Genomic DNA, 22,979 nt, shown 5'->3' with positions numbered 1-22,979 from the left:
CATAGGGTAGATCATCTGCTTGACTACCATCTGCCGATTCTGGAGGCAGATTTACTGCTTGAGGTCACCATCTGCAGCATCATATGCTCCACGGATACAGGTATTTCTAGAGATCTCTTCAAATAGATGCATAAACCGCAAGGCTGGTGGCCTGCCTGCCATCAGCTACTTTCAGTGTATATTAAGAAGCACATGAAACTCCTTGTGCTAGATGACTCATAGCATATCAGCCCCATTAATGCATCTGAACATTTTTTTTAAAAAAACCTGCATATGTTCAAGAAGGATATCCCAGGGGTTCCATTTGCTGCTTTCCTACACAACACTAGGAAAAGGTTCTGCAAATTTTTTCTCAGCTTCTTCTTATCTCTCCGAATGCCTCATTTCTGGGTCTTCCTTCTCCTAGCCTCAATGTCAGTAACTACTTAGGAACATAGGAAGCTATGTCTGTTCAGCTCACTATTGTCTACACCGACTGACAGCAGCTCTCCAGGGCTTCAGACTGGGGGCATTCCCAGCCCTACTTGGAGATGCTGGGGCTTGAACCAGGGACCTTCTGCATGCAAAGCAGATGCTCTGTCACTGAGCTGTGGCTCTCCCCCCCCCCCCATGTTCCATGAATGACATTAGGGCAGGGCTGAGGAACTTGTGCCCCTCCAGATATACTTGGATTGTAATTCCCATCATCCCTGACCTGGCTGGGGTAGATGCGAGTTGCAGTCCAGCAACCACTGGAGGGCTGCTGGTTCCCCAGCCCTGCAGTGGGCTCTACATCACTCACCAAAGTGATCATCCAGTATCTGGACTGGAGCACTTCAAGCTCAGACTCACTCTTCAATATAATGCACTCTCTGCACATAGAAAGTTAGATATCAGGGGAAAGGGTTCAAGTCTCACCTTTTCCCCGACATGCTTGTGGTCTACGTGTGGGCATTTTATTTACTTATTTTGCCTGGAAGAACAGGTTGATTATCTGAGCTTCCACTTGGCAGTGTGAAGTGGTACAGTCCAGATACAGGTTTGTAGCCTCAGTGAGAACTAGGTTGTTAGGGGCTGCTGGCAAGTCACAGCCACTGCTGCTTCCAAACACCCCTTTTGTTTATGGGTTGGCAGCTACAGATAGATGAAACTAATACTCATAGGCTGGATTTGGACTCTGAGGACCACAAGCAGGCACAACTCTCCAATATATGTATTTGCAAACCATGTATGAACTCGGTGGTCATAGATATAGCCAGCAGCCATTTCAGTGATTGCAGCAGCTAAGGAAAGTAAGGGACGAAACCTCCGTTAAGGGGCTCAGTGCCATTTAATTCAAACACACGAGCTACAAGCTGCTCTGCTGATACAAGATGTAGGCAGATCCTGACACAGCTTTGCCAGTATTTTACAATCGTGGTTTGTCACTGCGCTGAATGCTTTGTCTTGTTTGACCTCAAAGCAACCCAGTGAGTAATCCACAACTCCTGTTAATATTTTTACAGCACTGACAGTGTGCTAGGATGGGGAGCTGGTGCACACAGATCTGCATGTGTTGCACACCCTGATCTATTGTACACCAATAAATCCAAAGAAGCAGGCTTTTTTCCCAGACCAAACCATGTCGGTTGGGATTCATGGCCTCAGCAAGCCTTGAACTAGTAACTAACAAGATGTTAAATGGCAACCGGGGTTGTGCACACACCATACATTTAAAGCACGTGACTTCCCCCAGAGAATCCTGGGAAGTGTAGTTTTTTTAAGGGTGCTGAGAATTATAGCTTTCTCTGTGTGTATGTGTGGTAAACTACAGTTCCCAGGATTCTTTGGGGGAAGCTATGTGCTTTAAATGTATGGTGTATAGGCACCTCTAGGCTAGCCTCTGTACCACAAGCCAGCTCTGGACTAGGAACAGCTGGCTCTAAGCTTCCTCCACCACCACCACCATTTGGTCTGAAAGGCATCTCTTAAACTCCAACCTGCAGCGTGAGGCCATTTATAATTTCGCACCATATACATGTCTCTCTCTCTCAAAACGCATACTCACACTTCAGAATTGATTGGCAGTAGATTCAGGACAGACAAAAGGGTGTACTTCACACAATGCTGAATTAATTAATGAGCACAAGCTTTATGGAATCTATTGCCATAAACAATTGTGGACACCACAGGCTTAGATGGGTTTTTAAAAGGGATTAGGCACAGTCATGTAGGATAAAGTCTATCGATGGCTGTTCGTCATGACACGTGGAACCTGCAACATGCGTCATGACAAGTGGAAGGGTGAGCTCCTGCTGCTGAAGATTCCATTCTGTGGTTCCTGGGCATCCACAGTCCTTACTGGGCTGTTTTTCTGGAAGATGGGGTGTCCTATTTTTAAAAAAACTTCCTTGGGTTTTCCCCTGGCTTGTTGATACTTGCTCCCTGTGCATGGATGCTGCTGCTCTGTTGACATAAGCAATGGCCCTCATGGCCTGAAGAATGGAAATGGGAGGAATGATAGTTACATGGACACTTCCATCATTTCGAGTTAGCATGTCACTGAATACCAGCTGCTGGAGAGCAACGAAGAGAACGGTCCATCGCCTTCATGTCCTGCTTGTGGCTTTCCCAGAGGCATCTGATTGGCCCCTGTGGGAAAACAGGAGACCGGACTAGATGGACCTTTGGTCTGTTTGAGTGGGGCTCTTAAGGTGGGAAGTAAACCTTTTAAAAATAAACTAACCTCTTGTGGAATGTTTCCATGGGAAGCAAGTTCCATAACCTGAATAACAGAGACAGTCCTTTCTTGGATCACCACGTAACAAACCATAGTTGTGCTGGGACAGTGTGAAGGGCCAGCTTTGCAGACCAAAAGGCTCAGACTGAAAGCTATATAGGGAGGCACTTCTTTAAGTATTCGGGAGAAGGGCCATAGCTCAGTGGTGGAGCATCTTCTTTGCTATGCAGGAAGTCCCAGATCCAATTTCCAGCATCTCCAGGTAGGGCTGGGGATATCCCGTCTAAAACCCTGGAGAGTCGCTACCCGTCACTGTAGACCATTGGCTCCCAAACCTTTTTCCCCCATGAACCACTTAAAAATCCCTGAGAGTCTTGGTGGACTGCTTAATGATTATTTTTTCTGCCTGTTGTAGCAATTGTAATGTGCTGTGCTAGATTCTGCATGATTCTTAATTGTATTTGTGGTCCTTCTTTTATTTCTTATATTGCATTTTATTGTATTACAATTTGAATTCCACAGAATTCGACAGAATCTGTAAGTGTTCTTCACAGACATGCTGAATGAAGTTCACAGACCATGGATGGTCCATGGAACACAGTTGGGAACTCCTGCTGGAGATAATACTGAGCTAGATAGGCCAGTAGTCTGACTCAGGATAAGACAGCCTTCCTATGTCCCCATGCTTCCTAAGTTGACCCACCAGTTGATGACCAACAACTTAGGGCACCCAAAATAGTCAAATGTCCAGAGCTTGGAAAAGTTACTTTTTTAAACTACAACTCCCATCAGCCCCAGCCAGCATGGCCACTGGATTGGGCTGATGGGAGTTGTAGTTCAAAAAAAGTAACTTTTCCAAGCTCTGCAAATGTCATATTCCTGCACAATAATTGGGGGCGGGGGGAGGAGAGGTACAAAATGCAGTGTCTAATGTGAGCAAGCAACCATGAATGTGGGGATAGACTCACATGTAATGTCCTGATGACATGCACAGTGCATGGGTGGAGAGGAGAATAATGTGAGTTTTCTCGATATTTCAGCCATATGCTCTACCAAAAATCTAATTCCCCCACATTATTTATTTATTTATTGGCGCTGTTACGGCCCTTTCACAAACTTCACTGGAAGTGGGTGGATGTTACTACGGAATGAACTCCCCTTGAGCAACGAGAGTTTTTGTGTCAGTTGTTGGCAGGCATGTTGACGGTGACAACTAGTCTCACTGTGGTAGTGAAGAAACCTGACAACAGAATACTACTGTAATGACTCAGCGTGGGAAGAATTCAAAGACCTGTGGGGGTAAAAAGTTACTGATTCAACAGCAGCACTGGAGGGATTTCAGGCTAACACTTTGTCATAATATTTTTCGACTTTATCATGGCTTTTAATGTTGCTTTGGCATTTCAGAAATGGGGCTGAACTTGAGCCAGGGTTCATCCAGACAAAGACCTTAGAAGCTGTGTTCAGTGGTAGAACTCAGGGCTTGTGTACATGGGAAGAAGGGGTGCTTTCACACAAACGTCTTACAACTGTGGCATTATAATGTGGTGAGAAAATGTGCACAGTTGCACATTTCTCTAAGTTCCTAAAAGAATGCTGTGACGAAGGTGGGAAACAAGCAAAAGCCACACAGATCAGGAAACGCCTACTCTACATTTAAAAGTACTATACATTTAAAGCAATATACCACTTTAAACACTCATGGCTTCCCTAAAAGAATCCTGGAAACTATAGTTGGTTAATGGCGCTGAGAATTGTTAAGGAGACCTCTGCTCCCCTCACAGAGCTTCAGTTCCCAGAGTGGTTTAACGATCAATCCCTCTTCCCAGAGAACTGTTTCTATGCCAACTGGTCATTATAAGGACTACTGTTTAAGAATTGGTGCCTGGGTTTGTTTTCCCCCTCTTCTCTCCTTGTCACTTTCCCCTTGGGTGTCATGTGTTTTAGACTCTAAGTCTGCAGGCAGGGATTGTCTTGTTTTAATTGGTTGTATGTCAGCCACTCTGGAACCCTTTTTGGCTGAAGAGCAGGGTACAAATGCCCCAAATGAATCAATAAACACAAAGGCATGGCCCTTAACAGCTGTACATTCCAGGCATTTTGGAGCCTGAGCGGGTCCCAGGCTCTGGTCTGAAGGCACATAAGGCCAGCTCCCTGCTGAAGCTAAGCAGGGTCAGGTCTGGTCGGTGCCTGGATGGGGGACCGCCTGGGAGCCATATGTAAGTTGCCTTGGGTTTCATGAAAAAGGTGTGGGGTATAAATGTAATAAATAAATAAACATGGAAGACCTAACGCCACATGTACAAACTAAAAGGTTCTTTGGTAATTGAATCCAGTTACTAATCCATCAGTACAATGTCCGCGCAAGCCAAGCACCCCCTTGGGAAAGTGAGATGGAGCCACATTATAGAGGCTACTATCCTGAATTTCTCTTTCTCCCTAGTGTTGGGTGCAACATTATTCGTGAATCCAGTGACAGGAAGTAGCCGCAATCCCCTGTGGCTGTATGACTGCTCCCATGCTTAACTGAGGGAGGCACCTCCGTTCTTAAAGCTGTAGGGCATCATTAGCCCCGATGAAAGAGACAGGGATTTGTGCCAGCACAGCAAAGAACCTCAGCCAATGTCTCAAGAACACTCATCCCCTGACTTTGCTCCTTTCCAATCTACCCAGCATGAAAGCATCCTTTGTTGTTGTTATAGGAGATTTGCAAATCAGAGAACCAGGCTTTAAAACTCCATTCAATCCCCTCCTCTCGCTTTCCTTCCCCCCCTTTTCCTCTGCATACCCCAGAAGTTGATTACACAAGTGGAAACACTTGAGCCAGTGTCTTTTGATCACCCCCCTGCTTTTTTTGGCCAGGCAAATATTCTTCATGTATCCCAAGCGTATGGGTTTTACTGGGAAAAAGTTCTCGTCAATTGAAGCATGCACACACATTTTCTGCTTTTTATTTGAATGTGTGTGTTTGTTGCAGAGTCAAATGACTGCCTTCAAATTAGGTCCATGGGCTAGAGGTTCCCTTCTGCTGGACTAGATGAACCACATGTCTGACTGTACAAAGCGACTTGTCGTCAAAATTAATGTTTCTATATCCAGCTGAAAGAGGACAGTCAGAATACCTACAGTTAAAGCATACAATATTCATTACCGATGGCTTGGCTTTCATTTCCTCTTTTATTTTGGAAGTTTGACCTTCTCAGAGCTGCCATCGTGCCATTTCTCTTATCTGAAGTTACTATCAGCCATACATGTGACTGTCTTATCAAGGATAATTTGGTAACATGTACGCTTGGTGCCAAGCAAAAACAGGAAGGATTATATTTCATTGTTAGGCTTTGGTAGTCTTCTGATGATTGTTTCAGATGATTGGAATGATGGCCATTTCATTTCTGGTCCCATACTGTTTTTATTCAGTATCTATACAACACCATGGATGCACTTGGTGAGGGAAGGGCGATAGCTCCGTGGCAGAGCACCTGCTTTGGATACAGAAGGTCCCAGGTTCAATTCCTGGCATCTGCAGGGAGAATTCTTCACTTGAAACCTTAGAGAGCCGCTACCAGTCAGTGTAGACAATACTGAGCTATATAGACCAATGGCCTGAGTGTCATGTTATGCTATGTTATAGTTTATTTCTATGCCACCTTTTAGCCAAAAAAGCTTCCAAGGCGGCTCACAGAAAACATTACACAACTACAAAATACAAGTTAAAAATATATAAATTACAAAAATGTAAGACAATGAAAACAACTTTAAAAAAAAAAAACAACCCTAAAAGCCAAATATATTCATCTTCCTGGCAAAGGGCAGTCCCCAGAAAGCTGCTCAAAAGAACAGGGGCAAGGCAGGTAGAAAATTTGCCACTTGATGGTCCCAGCAGAGGAGTCTTACCCTTGTCCCTGTGTTTCACATGGCACTTTATATGGAGCTAAGGAGCTTAAGGTTGTATCCAGTGTTAGTTATACTCAGAGGAGACCCATTGAAAATATTAATTAATTACATTTATATCCCATCCTGCCTCCCAGAAGGAGCCCAGGGCAACAAAGAAAACACTAAAAACACTGTAAAACCTCTTAAAAACAGACTTTAAAATATATTAAAACAAAACAACTTTACAAAAAAAGCTTTAAAAAGATCTTAAAAAGCAATTCTAAGACTGGGATAAGGTCTGTACTTAGCCGGCTTGTTGAAAGGAGGTCTTCAGTGGATATTAGCTTAGATCCATTAATTCCAATGGGTCTCCTCTGAGTAGAATTTAGTTGGGGCTGCTCCAGACATTCCCTTTGTTCTGGCGTCGCTACCATTTGTGCACATGAAGTTATCATGGTGGTAACTTATATCTGAGCCAGCTTTCAATATAGTTTGCAAATAGTTTGCAAAGGTTTTAGGGGCAACATACTGCTTTCCCCCCTCCAGTCGGTGTATGTCCTGTAGCTTCCTGCCGTAATTCTGTAATGTGTCATGCCACAAATGTTTGTGGGGCTTTTTTGTCCCACTTTCCTTGTGCTGTAGTGCAAGAGTGCCCCTTCAGTTGGCAACAACGTGGAATCATTGGGAACAAATGGTGTGTGAACAGTCCAGTACAAATCCACCACTAATGCAGTATTATTGCATCAAGGACAGCTTGCAGGATACCCCCCCCCACAAATCATGTCTGGAAGGGCCCTTGGATACAACCCTTAAAACCTGGACACATGAAGCTAGTTTATGCTTTTGGTTGATCTAGCTCACTGTTGCCAACTGGGTATCTGTTTCCCAGCATCACAAGCATAATTATGGCCCTATGGAGAGAAAAACAACAAAATGTTAATGCCACAACGAGTTTGTAAACTAGAAGGCTAAAATCATTTGTTTCTTGGTTCCCTGGCTTGGAATCAGAGGAAAAGAATATGGCTAAATGCCAATCGGAACAGCTTCTTCTTCCGTCAAAGATAAAACTAGGACAAATGTCAGGTTGCAGAGTCAATTTGCACAGCTTCATAAACCAAGCCTGCAATATCCCACCTGCCCTGAACTGCAGCCTGCCAGATGCTTGGAAACCCCTCCCTTTTTGCAATTTTACGGCAGGCAGCATAAATATTTCTTGTACCTATGCTGGGCATGCTGGTGAGCAGCATTCGGCTTAGTGTGTCACCAATTGTCGCACCTGCAAAAGGGCCTGAGATGGCTTTAAACCAGAGCCAAGTCTCTCTTGCCTGAGTGCTTTTGCCTCTTATTTCTAAGGGGCTTGTCCTTCAGGTTTCATGGCTTCTTCAGGTGTTGCTTAACCCAAGCTAGGGATGAAGGAAAGGTAAAACAACATTAAGTATGTGGCAACAGTTTCCATCCGCTGCACAGAATGATTGGTGCAATGGCCCCTGCGCTCTTTTGTGGGCATTCTTCCACCAGCTCTCGTCATTCATGTGCTTGTCATGCTCCAGAGAAGCTAAAAGAGTTACGCACATGCAGTGATGACGCTTCCAAGAGTTGCTCCCCCAGAGTAATTCTGTTAGGGGTCTGCTATTAGGGGTATTTAGAAAGGGACTTTGTGTGGATAACCACTGCAAGTACCACTGTCTCCATCAGTGGTTATTCCAGTTGGCTGCATAAGAAGGAGAGACAAGGCAACAAGGCCTCCTCTACTAGGGCGGCTGGAACAAATGCCATTTCCCAGAACTGCCTCCATCAGTGGCCATTCCACTTGGCTACATCAGAGTTGACACAGCGTTGTCCCATCCATCGGCTCAGTGGGGACCAATCGCCACACAGCTCCTTCCCTCCCAAAACTGCCTCCATCAACAGCCATTTCACCTGGTCATCAGTAGCATAGTGGCAAATTCAGAAGGGCAGGGTCCCTTCATGTTAGTAACGGCACACCCCTCACAGCCATGCCCTTTCCCATTTTTCCTTGTCACCCTTGCTGTCCCTGTCACCTCACAAGTTCACACTCCACTACAAGACATGTCCCTAGAAGCCAATCAGCATGAAAGGGGAGGCTGTGTTAGCTACTGAGAAGAGTCTTCTCAGTGGCTGACTCACCTCCTTTAACTCTGATTGGCTCCAGTCAGCATGAAAGGACAAAGGCTTTTCTCAGTGGCTAACATGTTCCTTTTTCATGCTGATTGGCTCAAACATAGGGACTTTGCTCCCCCCAAAGCAACGGGTCTATGACCCCTGGCAACCCCAAATGATTACAACCCTCCTGGTCATTACTTAATTTAGTTCTGTAAAAGGACTATTTATTTATTTTCTTATGTTGATGTCCTGCCTTTTCTCCTTCATGGAACCTATGGTAGTGTGGATGCCAGGTGGTCACCTATCCAAGCAAACTGATGGGACTGAGGCCTGCTTAGCTTGAGCAAGGGGGTGGTCTCGGGTGCCTTCAGACCGTACCCTGTTGTGGAATAGCAGCATTATCCAAGCCTGAGCATTGACTGTTCTGCACAATCATTTTTATCTGGTATAGGCACCTTTCAGGGCTCAGCTAATGCCTTTCTAGAAAAGAAAAAATATATTTTAAACTGCTATATATATAAAGAAAACCCTACAAAGTGACTTGCATCAGTAACATCTCTCTCTCTCTCTCTCTAAGTCCTGGGTGGAACAGCTCAGAGGGCACTGCATGTTACTGAATGACAGCAGCAGTCCGATCAGAAAAGGGTCTGATTATCATGACAAGGCCTCGTCCCCTGGACTGGCTAGAGCCAACTGTATTTCCCTGTTTCCCAGGACTGCCTCCACCAACAAACAGCCATTCCAACTTGGCTGCATCTGAATGAAATGCTGGTACCTGAAGCTTGTTTACTTTCATCTTCCTATTCCTTTTGTATTGCCTTATAGATTAGGAACACAGGAAGCTGCCTCACACCAAGTCAGATTAGTGGCCCATGAAGCTCAGTGCTATCTATTCCAGGTGTGAAGAACCGTTGGCTCTCCAGCTGTTGTTGAACTACAGCTCCCACCATCGCTGGCCATTGGCCATGCTTGTTAGGGCTGATGGGAGTTGTAGTTCAGCAACATCTGAAGGGCCAAAGGTTCCCCCAGTCCTGATCTACATTAATTGGTGGTGGCTCCTTAGTTTTATAGACAATGACCTTATTCCAGTCTTGCCTGGGGATGCCAGAGATTGAACCTGGGACCTTTCGTAGGCAAAGCATGCGCTTTACCATTTAGCTACAGCCTCTCCACCAAATTCTCTTGAGTGCCTTAACAGAACAGTGGAATATAAATGTAGTAAAGAAAGTAAAAGAACTACAATCCTTAAACCATATAGGACCCCGGACTAGAAACATGGTCCAGATTACTAACTCCAGTAGGACCTCAGAGAGACCAGGCTTCAAATCCCGATTAAGTTATGAAGCTCACCTTGGGCCAATCACGGTCTCTCAGCCTAGCCTACCTCACAGGGTTACTGTGAGGATAAAATGGGGAGCACCATGGATACCAGCATGTGCTCCTTGGAATAAATAAATAAATAAATAATATTCTGGATGTGGTTCGGCTCTGTTTTTGGGTCTATTGAACAAGGATACAGTCCTCGATTTCCTAGGCCAACAGGAGATCTTCAGAGAGGTCAAAGGAGTGGCCAAACAAATTGCTGGCCAACTTCAAGCTTCTGGAGCCCATTCTTTACATCTCCATCCCCTTCCACAGAAGATGGGGAACTTGTGGCTCTCCAGATGTTACTGGACTACAGGTTCCATCATCCGTGATAATGGCCATACTGGCTGGGGCTGATGGGATTTGGAGTCCAGCAGCATTTGGAGGGCCACGGGTTCCCCATTCCTGCCCTACCATGCAGCGATTTCAAAAGACTGTTCTGTTTGTGGATGGCCACTACACTGCATCCTGCACCAATTTGTCTGAATTGTTCAACCATAGCATAAGAATTGCAATGACATGCCTCTGTTTAGGTTCGTGGTGATGTACAAAAACATGGTCTGTCTTTGCCATTAATGGTACAGAATAAACTCATTTGCAAGGCAGAATTCAGATGAGAGAAAAAGCAGCCAGCCCACATCAGAATGTGAGTCCTTTATTTACTTTTCTGATTCCCAGCCTCATTCTCCTAATTCCACAGAACAGCACCTCCTGTTAGTCTTTTATTTTCTTCTTTGTCTGCTACTTTCTTCATTTTCCACTTTTTATATCTCCTACCATGAGACACTTTTGGATTGGCTCTTTTTAAGCTCACACCAGGGAGATGAACGTTTCAATCTCTACTCAGTCACAAAAGTAACTGAGATTGCAATTCTGTACACACATTGAACTCAATGGAATTTACTTCTGGGTAGACATTAGAGGACTGCACTGTGACCACCCCTGGGCAAGTTAGTTTTTCTTGGTGTGGCCTACCTCACAAGGATTGTTATGGGAAAACTCCTTGTATGCTGCTGCAGACTCCTCGGAAGAAAGGTGAGATATGATTGCCTTTAATAAATAACTTATCAGGCCATTTCTGTTCACTTCTTAGGACCACTTTGTTCTTTGAGACCTTCCCTGGACCACCAAAGCCTCAGTTCACACTTCTTTATTGCTCCTCTGTGCTGGCTGCATTCAGGGAGAGGCACATGGATTCTTTGAGGGTTTTGAAGGGCTGCTACTGCATTATATATACAGAATCTTGCTGACATCAAGACTAGGGATCTCATGCTTAAGGGAGCAATCTCCAAACTCACCCCACCCGGTGGTGCTTTACAGAGCAGCCGGGCTACCGCTGCATCTGTAGCCCAGCTGTGCATGGTGACTGGGGCAGAAGGTGGTGGGGGCAGGTCAACGATTGCACAGCCTGGAGCTGCTGCACTGATGAGGTCCAAATCGGTTCTGATGCCATCATGCGACAAGCCTTTTAAGTAAATATCTTATCCCAGTCTGCATCTGTGTTGCAACTGTTTTTTAAGATTTTTTTTAAAGACTTTTTTTAGTGCTTTATCATTTGTTTGCTGCCCTGGGCTCCCTTTGGAAGGGGAGAATATAAATTTAAATAATAACAACAATAAACAACAATGATGATGTGATGATGGTGGGGCCAGCTCATCCCCCAGAAAAGCCCTGTTTTGGGACTTTCTGCCAGCAGCAATTTTGTCCATCCCCACATTCAGTGGATGGAAGGGGGAGTACCAGGGAATGACTCCGGTGTCACTCCACAGGCAGAGGCTGGAGGGAGGCCAATGGATGCTGGCAGGGCTGAAAGAATGATACCTCTGTCCAATCCACCACCACTATCGCAGCCCAGGGCAAAGGGGTTCTGGATTGCTCTGTAAGTCTTACACACAAAAGCAAGAATCTGCCATATACAGACTTTTGTTGTTGTTGTTGAAAGGTTTATGGAATACTATGCAATGTGAACTCTTACTTGGGATGTTTTGGGGGGGAAAAGAAGAGAAATAAAGAAAAAAAGAAAGGCAGCCTTCACATTCTTTATTTACAGAATGCAAGACGTAAAAATGGAGGATGAACAATTTTTAAAAACAAACAAACCATGTTGAATGGCAGCATTTTACACTTGGCACTCTCCAAAGAGCAACGAAAATGCTTTCAGGTACAGGTCAGGCCTTCAACTTTGCCTGCAATTGGAATACTTGAAATAACAATCTGTTACACAACCACATGACAAGCAGCGACTTATCTCAGGCAACCTCTTCTAACACCACATTTTCTTTGTCGTAACAACCACTGGAGCCGCCAGCTGAGTTCTACTGTGTTGACCGGCTCTGTTTATTCTGACTGTCAATTACTCTTTTAAGGACTTCATCGGGCTCCAGGTCTGATCTCTTGAGCTCGAGGTTGTTGCAGCCAATTTTGGGGCAACTGTAGAGAGAGAAAGCGACTCTAGTAAAAAAACAACCATCCAAATCAGCAAAATGGCATTTCTCACTTTGGTTTACCTTTCGATCCAGTGGTGGTTCTGATTGGCTAGTGAAAAGGAAAAGGAAACTGAACACAGGCGGGAGTCTTTTTTTCCTATCCACTTTTCCACAGCAATAACCCCAACAGCAAAACATTAGCTTCAAAACCACTCGTCATACAGTTAATGTCTGCCTTTCTATGCAGGGAAAATGTTAAAAGATTCTGGAACTGACATACTATATATAATATTATGCAAAAACAGATCCGGTGAACTGGATTTTATGGGTCAGGATCTTCTACATTTCTCCATGTTTGTGCCTAGGCCCTAAATTCAAGGTGTTCATGTTAGTTTTAGGGCCCTAAACTACTTGGCCCCCAAATATCTGAAGAACCATCTCCTTCCCTACAGCCCCCCTTGGGTATTAAGGGGCCCTCTTGGTAGTTCCAGAACCTCAAGGAGGACATTCTCTGTGGCAGCCCCTAAGTCACAGAATTCCCACAGAGATGCATCTAGCACCTTCACTGTACAATTTTTGTCATACGCTAAAGATGCATCTCTTTACCCTGGCCTTTGACACTTGAGATGTACATTTTTAGGACTTACCCTATTCTTGTGATTGTAATTTGAAACTGTTTTGGTATTGTTGTTGTTAACAATAACAACAACAACATCTACAATCAACACAGAAAAGAAGAGGGATTTGAGAACTGTATTAACTAGTGAACAAGAAACTGGAATTATCTTAATGGCTTTCTGTTTTGTCAGGTTTTCTTGCTCCGCTCTATTCACTTTACGAATTATAAATTGTACTACACTTCCCATCGTCATGGTATCCATGCCATTGGATCAAAGCCTTTTTCTGTCAAGATTGTGTGTTGATTGTCGTGCACCAATCTCCCCACATAAAACAAATTTATGAAGTAAAAAAAGCTAAATAAAGATATGTGGTGTTTCCTAGATTCTCCTTTTTCTGAGACCAGCTAGATGCCAGCAGGGTTGATGTTGACCTTCCTTGCTATATCTGTTCTAGGGAGACACATGAAGAGGAATGTAATTATCTAAGCAGGTGGGAATGGATGCCCTTGGGGAGAATGACTACACTGACATAGATGAACATTTCTGCTTGTAGATCAGTCTTAAGTGGAACACAATTTGCCTGTGGTGGTAATAATAGGTAATAGCATTACAGACTATAATCTTTGCTTATTGTTTTATGCCTTCAAAGAACTGTACAAATGATAACTTCTAAATTCTCAGCCCATTGATGCCTGATGAGTCTGAAGAGACAGAGGGATAGATAAGTTAAGTGGCTTGCCTTGGGCCACGCTGAGAAACTGCAGTGAAGCAAATATCATGGGAAATAATAAATACTCACAAAACTGCAGGGATACTCAATCGGTGTGCTGAACACCAATTGTGTCTATTTTTTTCAGTCTATGGAAACAACGCTCAAGCATAGAATTGGGTACCATATGTCCCCTACTCTAAGTAGGGATGTGTGAGCCTCCTTTAGGCTGCCCCAAAAACATTTAGGCTGTTTGGTTCCTGTTGAACACACAAAAAGCCACAAGGTTTTCCCTCCCCCAAGCATTTGATATGAACTCTCAAGGCAACTCTCTCTTTTTACTCTCCTCTTCTCAGCCAGTTTCCCTTCCCCTTCCCAAAGCCAAACTAGCTTTACTTTGGGGAACGGGAGGGGAAGAGACAGCCATGAGGGCTTACTTCAATGCAGGAGTGAGGTCTTTCCTTCACAGCAAAGGCAAAGAAAATGACCAGCCCCATGATCCCTAGCATGAAATGATGCTCAGCGTGCCATCTGGGATGCTGGTGTCTATTGAAGATACTTTTATTCTAATAGGCCTTCCTGGCAGGATAATCCTGCCCTTGTCTCTGTCAGTTTTTGGAACAGTATAAAGGCATTTTTAATAGGTTTGTATATGAATATCAGTATGTTGTATCATGGTTTTGTTTTTGATTGCTTTGAGATTCTTCTTGAATATAAAATGATTAAGAAATTTTGTAAATAAACAAATAATAACTAATCATTTATAGCAAAGGAGACGCTTTGTGGGGCCTCTCATAAGCATAAGAAGTGCTGTGGAGAGAGAGAGAGACACTTGCACAGTCCACAGTTGGCCGTCTGCATTCAGCCTGGTGGGTCACACCTTAGCTGTACAGGTCTGCTCTTCAGAAAGGGCAGCAAAAATATTTGTCCACCCCGGTTCTCCCATGCATGGCACATAATGCATGAAAGCTATGTCTCTAGTCCTTATGAGGTTTGGCAGACAGTGAGCGCTTTTCATGGCAATGAATTCTGAAAGGCTTGTTCATTATAGGGGTCACTATGGGAGCAGCTAAATCTGCAGTTTGCTAAAGGGCCTTTTTCAGTGCCTCTTGGTAGAAGCAAGTTTGTTTGTATGTTTCTTTTTACAATGGCTGAGTTCTGCTGCTTATGTCGGAGACAGTATTCCTCTGAATCCCAGTTGCTGGGAATTGCAAGTGGGGAGAACACTGTTGCACTCAGGTCCTGCCTGCAAGCTTCCAAAGAGCCATGTCATTGGCCACTGTGAGAAGAGGATGCTGGACTAGATGGGCCATTGGGCTGACCCAGCAGCAGGGGTATATCGTCCAGGGTCTCAGGGGGTCTTAGACCGCTTATTTTATTGGTAGCAGGGTTCCTATGTCTCCAGCATCCTACAAGCCAAATAGCATGAAAGGGGAGTGCTTACCAATTAGAAGAGTCTTCTAACATGCTTCCTTGTCCTTTCCTGCTGATTGGAGCCAATCAGTGATGAGTCAGCCAGTGAGAAGAATCTTTTCAGTAGTCAACACTCTCCCCTTTCATGCTTATTGGTTCCTAGGGATGTTTGTTGTTGTGGAAGAAGGCACTAACAAGGATCTCATTCTCAACCCGGCAACAAAAAAAGGGTGTGTGTGGCTGGGACTATAATGAATTTATATGCACTTCTGAATTTGCCACTACACTACTGCCCAGCAGGCTCTTCTTATGTTCTTATGAGGGCAGGTGGGATGCAGATCCCATTTTGAGACAGGCCCAGCTCATAGGGGGCTGAAACCAGATGTAAATTGAAGTCAATGGGTTGTATGCAACTACCTTCTACGCAAAGTAGACCCTTTTAATTAATGGGCATGACTAATTCAGATCCATTCATTTCAACGGGTCTATTATGAGTAGAATTTAGTTGGATACAACCCAGACATTTCAAGCCAGGGTGTGCGTGCACATAAACCTCCTCAGAGCCAGACAGCAGCTCTGTATCTAAGGTGTCCATCTATATAAAAAGCCATTGCTGACAAGGAGCATATAAGGGAACTGTTATCAAAGGCTATCAAATTGCTCACACATGGTTGTATTCAAGTAAGTCCTACGCAGAGTAGACCCACTGAAATTAATGAACCTGAATTGGTCATGTCTATTAACTTCAATGGGTCTACTGTGAGTAGGACTAGTGTTGAACACCACCCATTGTGCACAATGATTGTGCATAGGACAAGCTACTTGATAACCTTCAATAACAACTGTTGTTGTGCCATGGTCCAAACATTTGAGACCAAAACCTCCGCAGAGAGGGACCCAACCCAAACCCTTTTTGAGACCGCACTCTCTTCACCCAAAGGGACCAATTTCTGCCTGGGAAGAAGAGATTTTGCCTCAGACTCAGCATTCGGAGTCAGCACTCATTACCTCTGTGTTGTGTCTCTCTGCTTTTAGCGTTTGCCTTGGGCTAACCGCGGAGTCTCACAGTTTGGGGTTTGTTTCTCCCAGTCTACAAAGAGGTTAGGATAATTATTATCTATCTGGCACATGTTTTTGCCAGGATTAATTAATTCTGGTAAAGTGCCTTGAAAGACTTGAGTCAAAAAGTGATCGGTGTGACACAGAAGTGCTGATGCTACCCCAGCAAAGAGATTATTCTTGGAGGAGGACACTCTGTGTGTGTGTGTGGGGGGGGTGTTTAAGAAGGGGAGTTGTTTGTCTATTTATTTAAAACACCTTTAGGCCACCATTAAGGGCACATGCAATCTCGAGGTGGCTTGGGAAGTACAATGCAGTCACAATGTAACAAAACAAAACACCTTTAATAAAAACACAATTAAAATTGTAAAAAACTCCCCCACCCACTTCAAACCAAAGTAACACAAATGCAGGTTTGGCTGCACTATTACAAGGCAAAACATCATATCAAGCAAAGGCCAATGGAAAAAAATGTTTTTTAGAGCTTTTCTAAAGGAGACTCAATGAACCCCTACTAGCAATGACAGCCAGTGTGGCGCAGCGGTTAGAGTGTTGGACTAGGACGTGGGAGACCAGGGTTCAAATCCCCACTCAGCCTTGAAGTTCTCTGGGTGACCTTGGGCCAGCCACAGTCTCTCAGCCTAATCTACCTCACAGGGGTGTTGTGAGAAAAAAACAGGGAGGAGGGAGAACTTTGCATGCTGCCTTAACTCCTTGCAGGAAAGGCAGGATATCGTAATAATAAATGAAATGAAATTAATCTTTACTGCTCAGAGCCATAGGCTACCACAATTAAACACACGTAAAAGGAAAATACAAAATACATATTTTTCTGGCATGTAATAATAAATAAATTCCAGAGGTGTGCGGGGCCTGCAAACCTTACAGTTGTTAGAAACAAACGTGTGAGGAGGGCCTCTGTTGAGGGTCTTAACATGTGGGCAGGATGCATGAGAGTTATCTTGAAATGACCATTGGTTTAGTTGTGACAAAATTAAAAAAAAAATCATGGTAAGTAGTCTTAAAATACAGAACCTTTAAAAAATTGAATATATTCAAGAGCAGGCACTGAAACTTTCCTGGGAATGTTGTCCCACACCAACCTCTTCCACTCTGTAGTTTCCTAAGCTGCTTGTCTGCACACCTCAAGAGGGGGTAAGGATGCTTTGCTGGCAATTTGTGGAGAGCTATAATCATACTCTTACCTTTTCACCTGTGGTGCTAATATATTATTTTGTGTATTGCTGTAAATCAGTTCGGGCAACCACTTCTGTTCTGGATCCTTGCCCCTCTTGGCTAGTGAAAGCTGCCAGGGCTGGAACCGCTGGCTGGGCCAGGGAAGTGATAAATGCCTCCTTGAGAGAGGGAGTGGTCCCCTGCTGTCTGAAAGAGGCGGTGGTGAGACCACTCCTGAAGAAGTCCTCCCTGGACCCAGATAATCTGAACAACTACAGACCGGTTGCGAACATCCCATTTTTGGGCAAGGTTTTAGAGCGTGTGGTTGCCAACCAGCTCCAGGTACTCTTGGATGAAACCGATTATCTGGATCCATTTCAATCCGGTTTTAGACTCGGTTTCGGCACCGAAACAGCCTTGGTCGCCCTGTATGATGACTTATGTTGGGAGAGAGACGGGGGGAGTGTAACCCTGTTGATTCTGCTTGACCTCTCAGCTGCTTTTGATACCATCGACCATGGTATCCTTCTGGACAGACTTGCGGAATTGGGAGTTGGAGGTACCGCTTGGCGGTGGTTCCGCTCCTATTTGGCGGGTCGTCTCCAGAAGGTAGGGCTTGGGGAACATTATTCGATGCCCTGGACTCTCCATTGTGGAGTCCCGCAGGGATCGGTCCTGTCCCCTATGCTCTTTAACATCTATATGAAGCCGCTGGGAGCGGTCATCAGGAGCTTTGGAGTGCGTTGTCACCAGTATGCTGATGACACGCAACTCTATTTCTCCTTTTCATCTTCTTCAGGTGAGGCTGTTAACGTGCTGAACCGTTGCCTAGCCGCGATAATGGACTGGATGAGAGCTAACAAACTGAAGCTCAATCCTGACAAGACTGAGACGCTGTTGGTGGGTGCCTTCTCGACCCAGGTGGTAGATGTTCAACCTGTTCTGGATGGGGTTACACTCCCCCTGAAGGAACAGGTTCGTAGCTTGGGGGTCCTCTTCGATCCATTCCTGTCTCTTGAGGCTCAAGTGGCCTCGGTGGCACGGAATGCGTTCTACCATCTTCGGCTGGTAGCCCAGCTACGCCCCTATCTGGATAATGTTGACCTCGCCTCAGTCGTTCATGCTCTGGTAACCTCGAGATTGGACAACTGCAATGCACTCTACGTGGGGCTGCCTTTGAAGACGATTCGGAAACTACAGCTAGTGCAAAACGCAGCAGCTAGACTGCTGACGAGGACCAGACGGTCAGCACATATAACACCTGTCTTGGCCCGTTTGCACTGGCTACCTATTTGTTTCCGGGCCAGATTCAAAGTGCTAGTTTTGACTTATAAAGCCTTACACGGTGCGGGACCACAATACCTTGCGGAACGCCTCTCTCGCTATGAACCTACCCGCTCACTACGTTCAACATCTAAGGCCCTCCTCCAAGTCCCGTCCCATGCGGAAGCTCGGAGGGCTGTTACTAGATCTAGGGCCTTTTCAGTAGTGGCCCCCGAATTATGGAATAGTCTCTTCGATGAGGTGCGCCTGGCGCCTACTCTTCTATCTTTTCGGCGCCAGGTCAAAACCTTTTTATTCTCCCAGGCATTTTCATTGTGTTATGTTAGTTACTTTATTTCATGTTGTTAAATGCTTAAGTTGTCTGTTTTAGGGATTTTATCTGATTTTTACTGTATTGTATTTTATTCCTTGCTGTGAACCGCCCAGAGAGCCATTGGCTAAGGGCGGTATAGAAATGGAATGAAATAAATAAAATAAATAATATGCCTGAAACTCTGAGCATCTACAAGAATCCTTCTTTCCTTATTACAAGAATTACAATAAAATAAAACATAAAAAAAACAAAATTAGAATTGTAAAATTAATAAAACTCATTAAATTTGCACAAAATTTCAGCAGTGCATGATTCACAGTGAACAGAACAAACCAACCATCTCATCAGTCTCCACGGGCCAAACAGAACAGGGATATCTTCAATAGTCATTGAAAGGACATAATGGAGGGAGACAAATATACCTCCAGTGGAAGTTCCACAACTGGGGTGCTGCAACACAGAAGGCCTTGCTAAGAGTCACACAGGACAGGCCACGGTTGTAGACTGAACCAACAGTAGGGCATCCTCATCAGATCACAAGGCATAAGTTGGCAAGGAATGGGAGAGGCATTCCTTCAAATATTTTGGTCCCAAGCTATGTAGGGCCTCTATTGCATCAAAGTGAGCACCTTAAAATGTGCCCAGTAGCAAACAGGCAGCCTGTGCAGGCTTTTTTTAAGGAGAGGTGTGACATGATTACATCTAGCTCCATCACCTGTCATGAGCCCCACAGAAAGGGGGTGGAGTGGCGAGAACGAAGACTTTGAATGGGATGACGGTTCCAGTGTCGGGCCTACAAGTGTGCTGGATTCTGAAAGTTCTCACGCCATGGACAGTAACAGGTCCGGCACTATAGCTCCAGTTATGCGTGAGGAGGCTCAGTCCTACCAGGCAGTTGCCTCTCTGCCCAACGTTCATCCCCTTCCAATGCCTACTTAGCTGCCACCACAGCCCAGGCTCCCTCCCTCTGATGTGGAGGATCCTGCTGAGGCAGAGCAGCCACCCTACTTGGAGGTTGTTGCACCCTCAAACTCAGCCCGTCCCCAAGGCCCCTCTGAGGAGGAGTGCTCATGTGCATGTGCATTCTCAACAGTGACACTCAGTTCACGCAAGTAGGGTGCCCACCCTTCCTTACTTAAGAGGGTGAGGGGGTGGGACTAGTTGCTGTGACAATGTCTTAGCGCAGTATAGTTGTGTCTTGTTACTCCAAGTAAAGATGCTCAGTTCAGTGTAACCTGTAAGCTGATTCATGAAGCGCTCTGAACAAAAACCTTCTATTAAATCTCCTACAGAAAAGCACACTTCCATGTTCGTGTCTGACTTCAGTGGGTTTGGTCAGGACACCACTGAGAAATATGCCAGACTGACTCCAAGAGCAGCCCCACATAGAGCACACTGCAACAGTCCCATCACAATATCTCAAATGTGATCTATACCACACAGTAGAATAAGGTGGTAGAGCAGTCTGGGGCCACATTCACACCATACATTTATTACACTATTATTTCACTTTAAACAGTCATGGCTTCCCCCAAAAAACCTGGGAACTGTAGTTTGTGAAGGGTGCTGACAGTTGTTAGGAGACCGCTATTCCTCTCACAGAGCTACAATTTCCAAAGTTCTCTGGGAAGAGGGACTGATTGATAAACCACTCTGCCAATTGTAGTCTATGAGGGGAATAGGGATTGCCTAACAACTCTCAGCACCCTTCACAAACTACACTTCCCAAGATTCTTTAAGTACGACTGCTTAAAGTGAAATAATAGTGGAATAAATATATGGTGTGAAACGGGAGACATTGGATTGGATCCTGCGATCCATAAGCAGAAAGAAGTTCAAGGATGGGGCCAAACTTATCCTCACTCCCCCCCATGCCTCCTGAAAAAATCCTCTCCAGAAAATAGAGGGACCCTCCTGAATGGCATGGGACGGGGTATGGGGGCTGCTGGGAGAGATGGGAACACCCAAAATTGGGAAGAGGCATCTTGTATGAGTGAGGTGAACCCCTTTCTGTGAGCAGCCTTGGATTTTAGGATTCAAGCCACTATTTCTGAAAGCTTCCTTGCTTAAAAAAACTCCCCTCATGTTGAAAGCTTGCTAACAAAGTGAGTTGGGTTAGAACATTTCTCCTTGATATGTTAGCTGTCTACTTGCAGGGAGCTGTTAAAAAAAAAAGCCAAGGGAGCGTTCAGAATATATGTAATAAATAAACAACTTGAGTTTGGCCAGAAATAATGTTTATAGAGGGCAGTGGTGGTACTGGGCACTTGTTGAACTACCTCAAAAGTTGCCAAAGGTAGAGCCAGGATGCTTCAGAACATTCCAGAAAACAAGTTAGAACACATCCTCTCATAACTGTGTAGTGCAGATGTTTCATTTGAGTCCTCACTTTAATATTGTTCTAGGTGTTAATTATAACTTGAGATATAAATTACACATTGTATCACCTGGAATGGATGGGCAGATGGATCAAGGAACAGAAGGGGACAATGTTGTGCTCAAATAAGATGGTCATCTAGATTTGATATACCCTTGTTTTACTCCATTTCTGTGGCATCAAGGCCTAATTAACTCAGTGTGACTTACTTTTGAGAAGACATATGTAGGGCTGCATTGCTGGCTGCTTTCAAGGCTAGGACACCCAAAACTTGGGAGCTCAAAATGCATTCAAATCAACAGCATGATGGTGGTAGCATGTCCCTGCAGTAAATCCTCTTGATTTTTTCTTCTTCTCGTGCTGGTACTCCAGATAACCCCTCCACTTACTCATGGCACTTCCTGAACATTGTCATGTATTAAAGAAGAGTTGGTTTTCTCTATACTATGCAGCCCTTACCAGACACACATTATCACATTAAACTTATGGCTCTGTCCTCGACTCTCCAGTCAATAATGTACTGTACTTGGAGGTTTAGTGAAGAGCAGACTAGTTAATTTAAATTAGGGGTGGGGAATGGTCCTCTAGGCCTCTCTATTTGGCCCTTGGGACTCTTCCCCAGGCCACACCCCTTCTCCCAGACTATGCCCTCTACTAGTCTGCTCCATACTAGGGATGGAATCCTCTCCTTTTTTATGTTTTATTTTTAAGTGTGGACCCCTGGTAGTTGTTAACAATCCAATTCCTTTTTCGTCCAATATCTTTTCATTACACACACACACACTGCTATTTATTCACGAATCTCCAGCTGTATCGATCTTTATTCTGAACTCTGTAATGACTGCCTATTTACATTCCTTTTTCAAGTGCACTACAGATTAAATAAAATGCAAATGTACTGCCTTCAAGTTGATCCCAACTTATGGCGACCCTATGAATAGGGTTTTCATGGTAAGCAGTATTCAGAGGTGGTTTACCATTGCCCCTCTCTGAGGCTGAGAGGCAGTGACTGGCCCAAGGTCACTCAGTGAGCTTCATGGCTGTGTGGGGATTTGAACCCTGGTCTCCCAGGTCGCAGTCCAACACCTGCTTAACCAGATAATCAAATCAGTGTCTTTCCACCAGCTGCTTACAATCAACACTCATTCCACACTACTGCTTTGTCTGTCAGTTACAATCAACACCTCATTCACATCAGTGAAAGAGAATACACATTTGAACAGCTCACATAGAAAGTAGGTTGATAAAAGTATCACTCACACTATTGATGATTTCAAAGTTACTTAAAAAAATGAATCAGAAGAAAAGAAGAATTAATTGGAAACCAGGCACGTAGAGTTGCTACTTCAACATTCTCTCGGAGAATATCAGAAATACTAATTAATGATAGTCTCCAAACCAACTGTGTGTTATTTGGTCCTTTCTAATTTAAAAAAAAAGTATTATCTCACCTATTTATATATATTCCATTTATATTTCTTAAAATGAGACTGTAATAATATTATCTGTTTTTATCTGATGATTCAGTGGTCTGTTGACTGT

General features: G+C 44.4%; 1 protein-coding gene across 1 annotated transcript in view; it reads right to left on the bottom strand.

The window, feature by feature from the left end:
* Positions 1–12,086: 12,086 nt before the first annotated feature.
* The window catches only part of NSMCE2 (NSE2 (MMS21) homolog, SMC5-SMC6 complex SUMO ligase), a 318,295-nt gene continuing 307,402 nt past the window's right edge, over positions 12,087–22,979 (bottom strand). The window contains exon 7 of the mRNA XM_061606608.1: positions 12,087–12,490. Within this exon, the coding sequence (XP_061462592.1) occupies positions 12,376–12,490 (115 nt within the window). The 3' untranslated portion in view covers positions 12,087–12,375. The remainder of the gene's footprint in view (positions 12,491–22,979) is intronic.

The sequence above is a fragment of the Rhineura floridana genome, chromosome 1 (genome assembly GCF_030035675.1).
Source record: "Rhineura floridana isolate rRhiFlo1 chromosome 1, rRhiFlo1.hap2, whole genome shotgun sequence".
NCBI lineage: Eukaryota > Metazoa > Chordata > Lepidosauria > Squamata > Rhineuridae > Rhineura > Rhineura floridana.
This window is presented reverse-complemented; position numbering and strand designations above follow the sequence as displayed.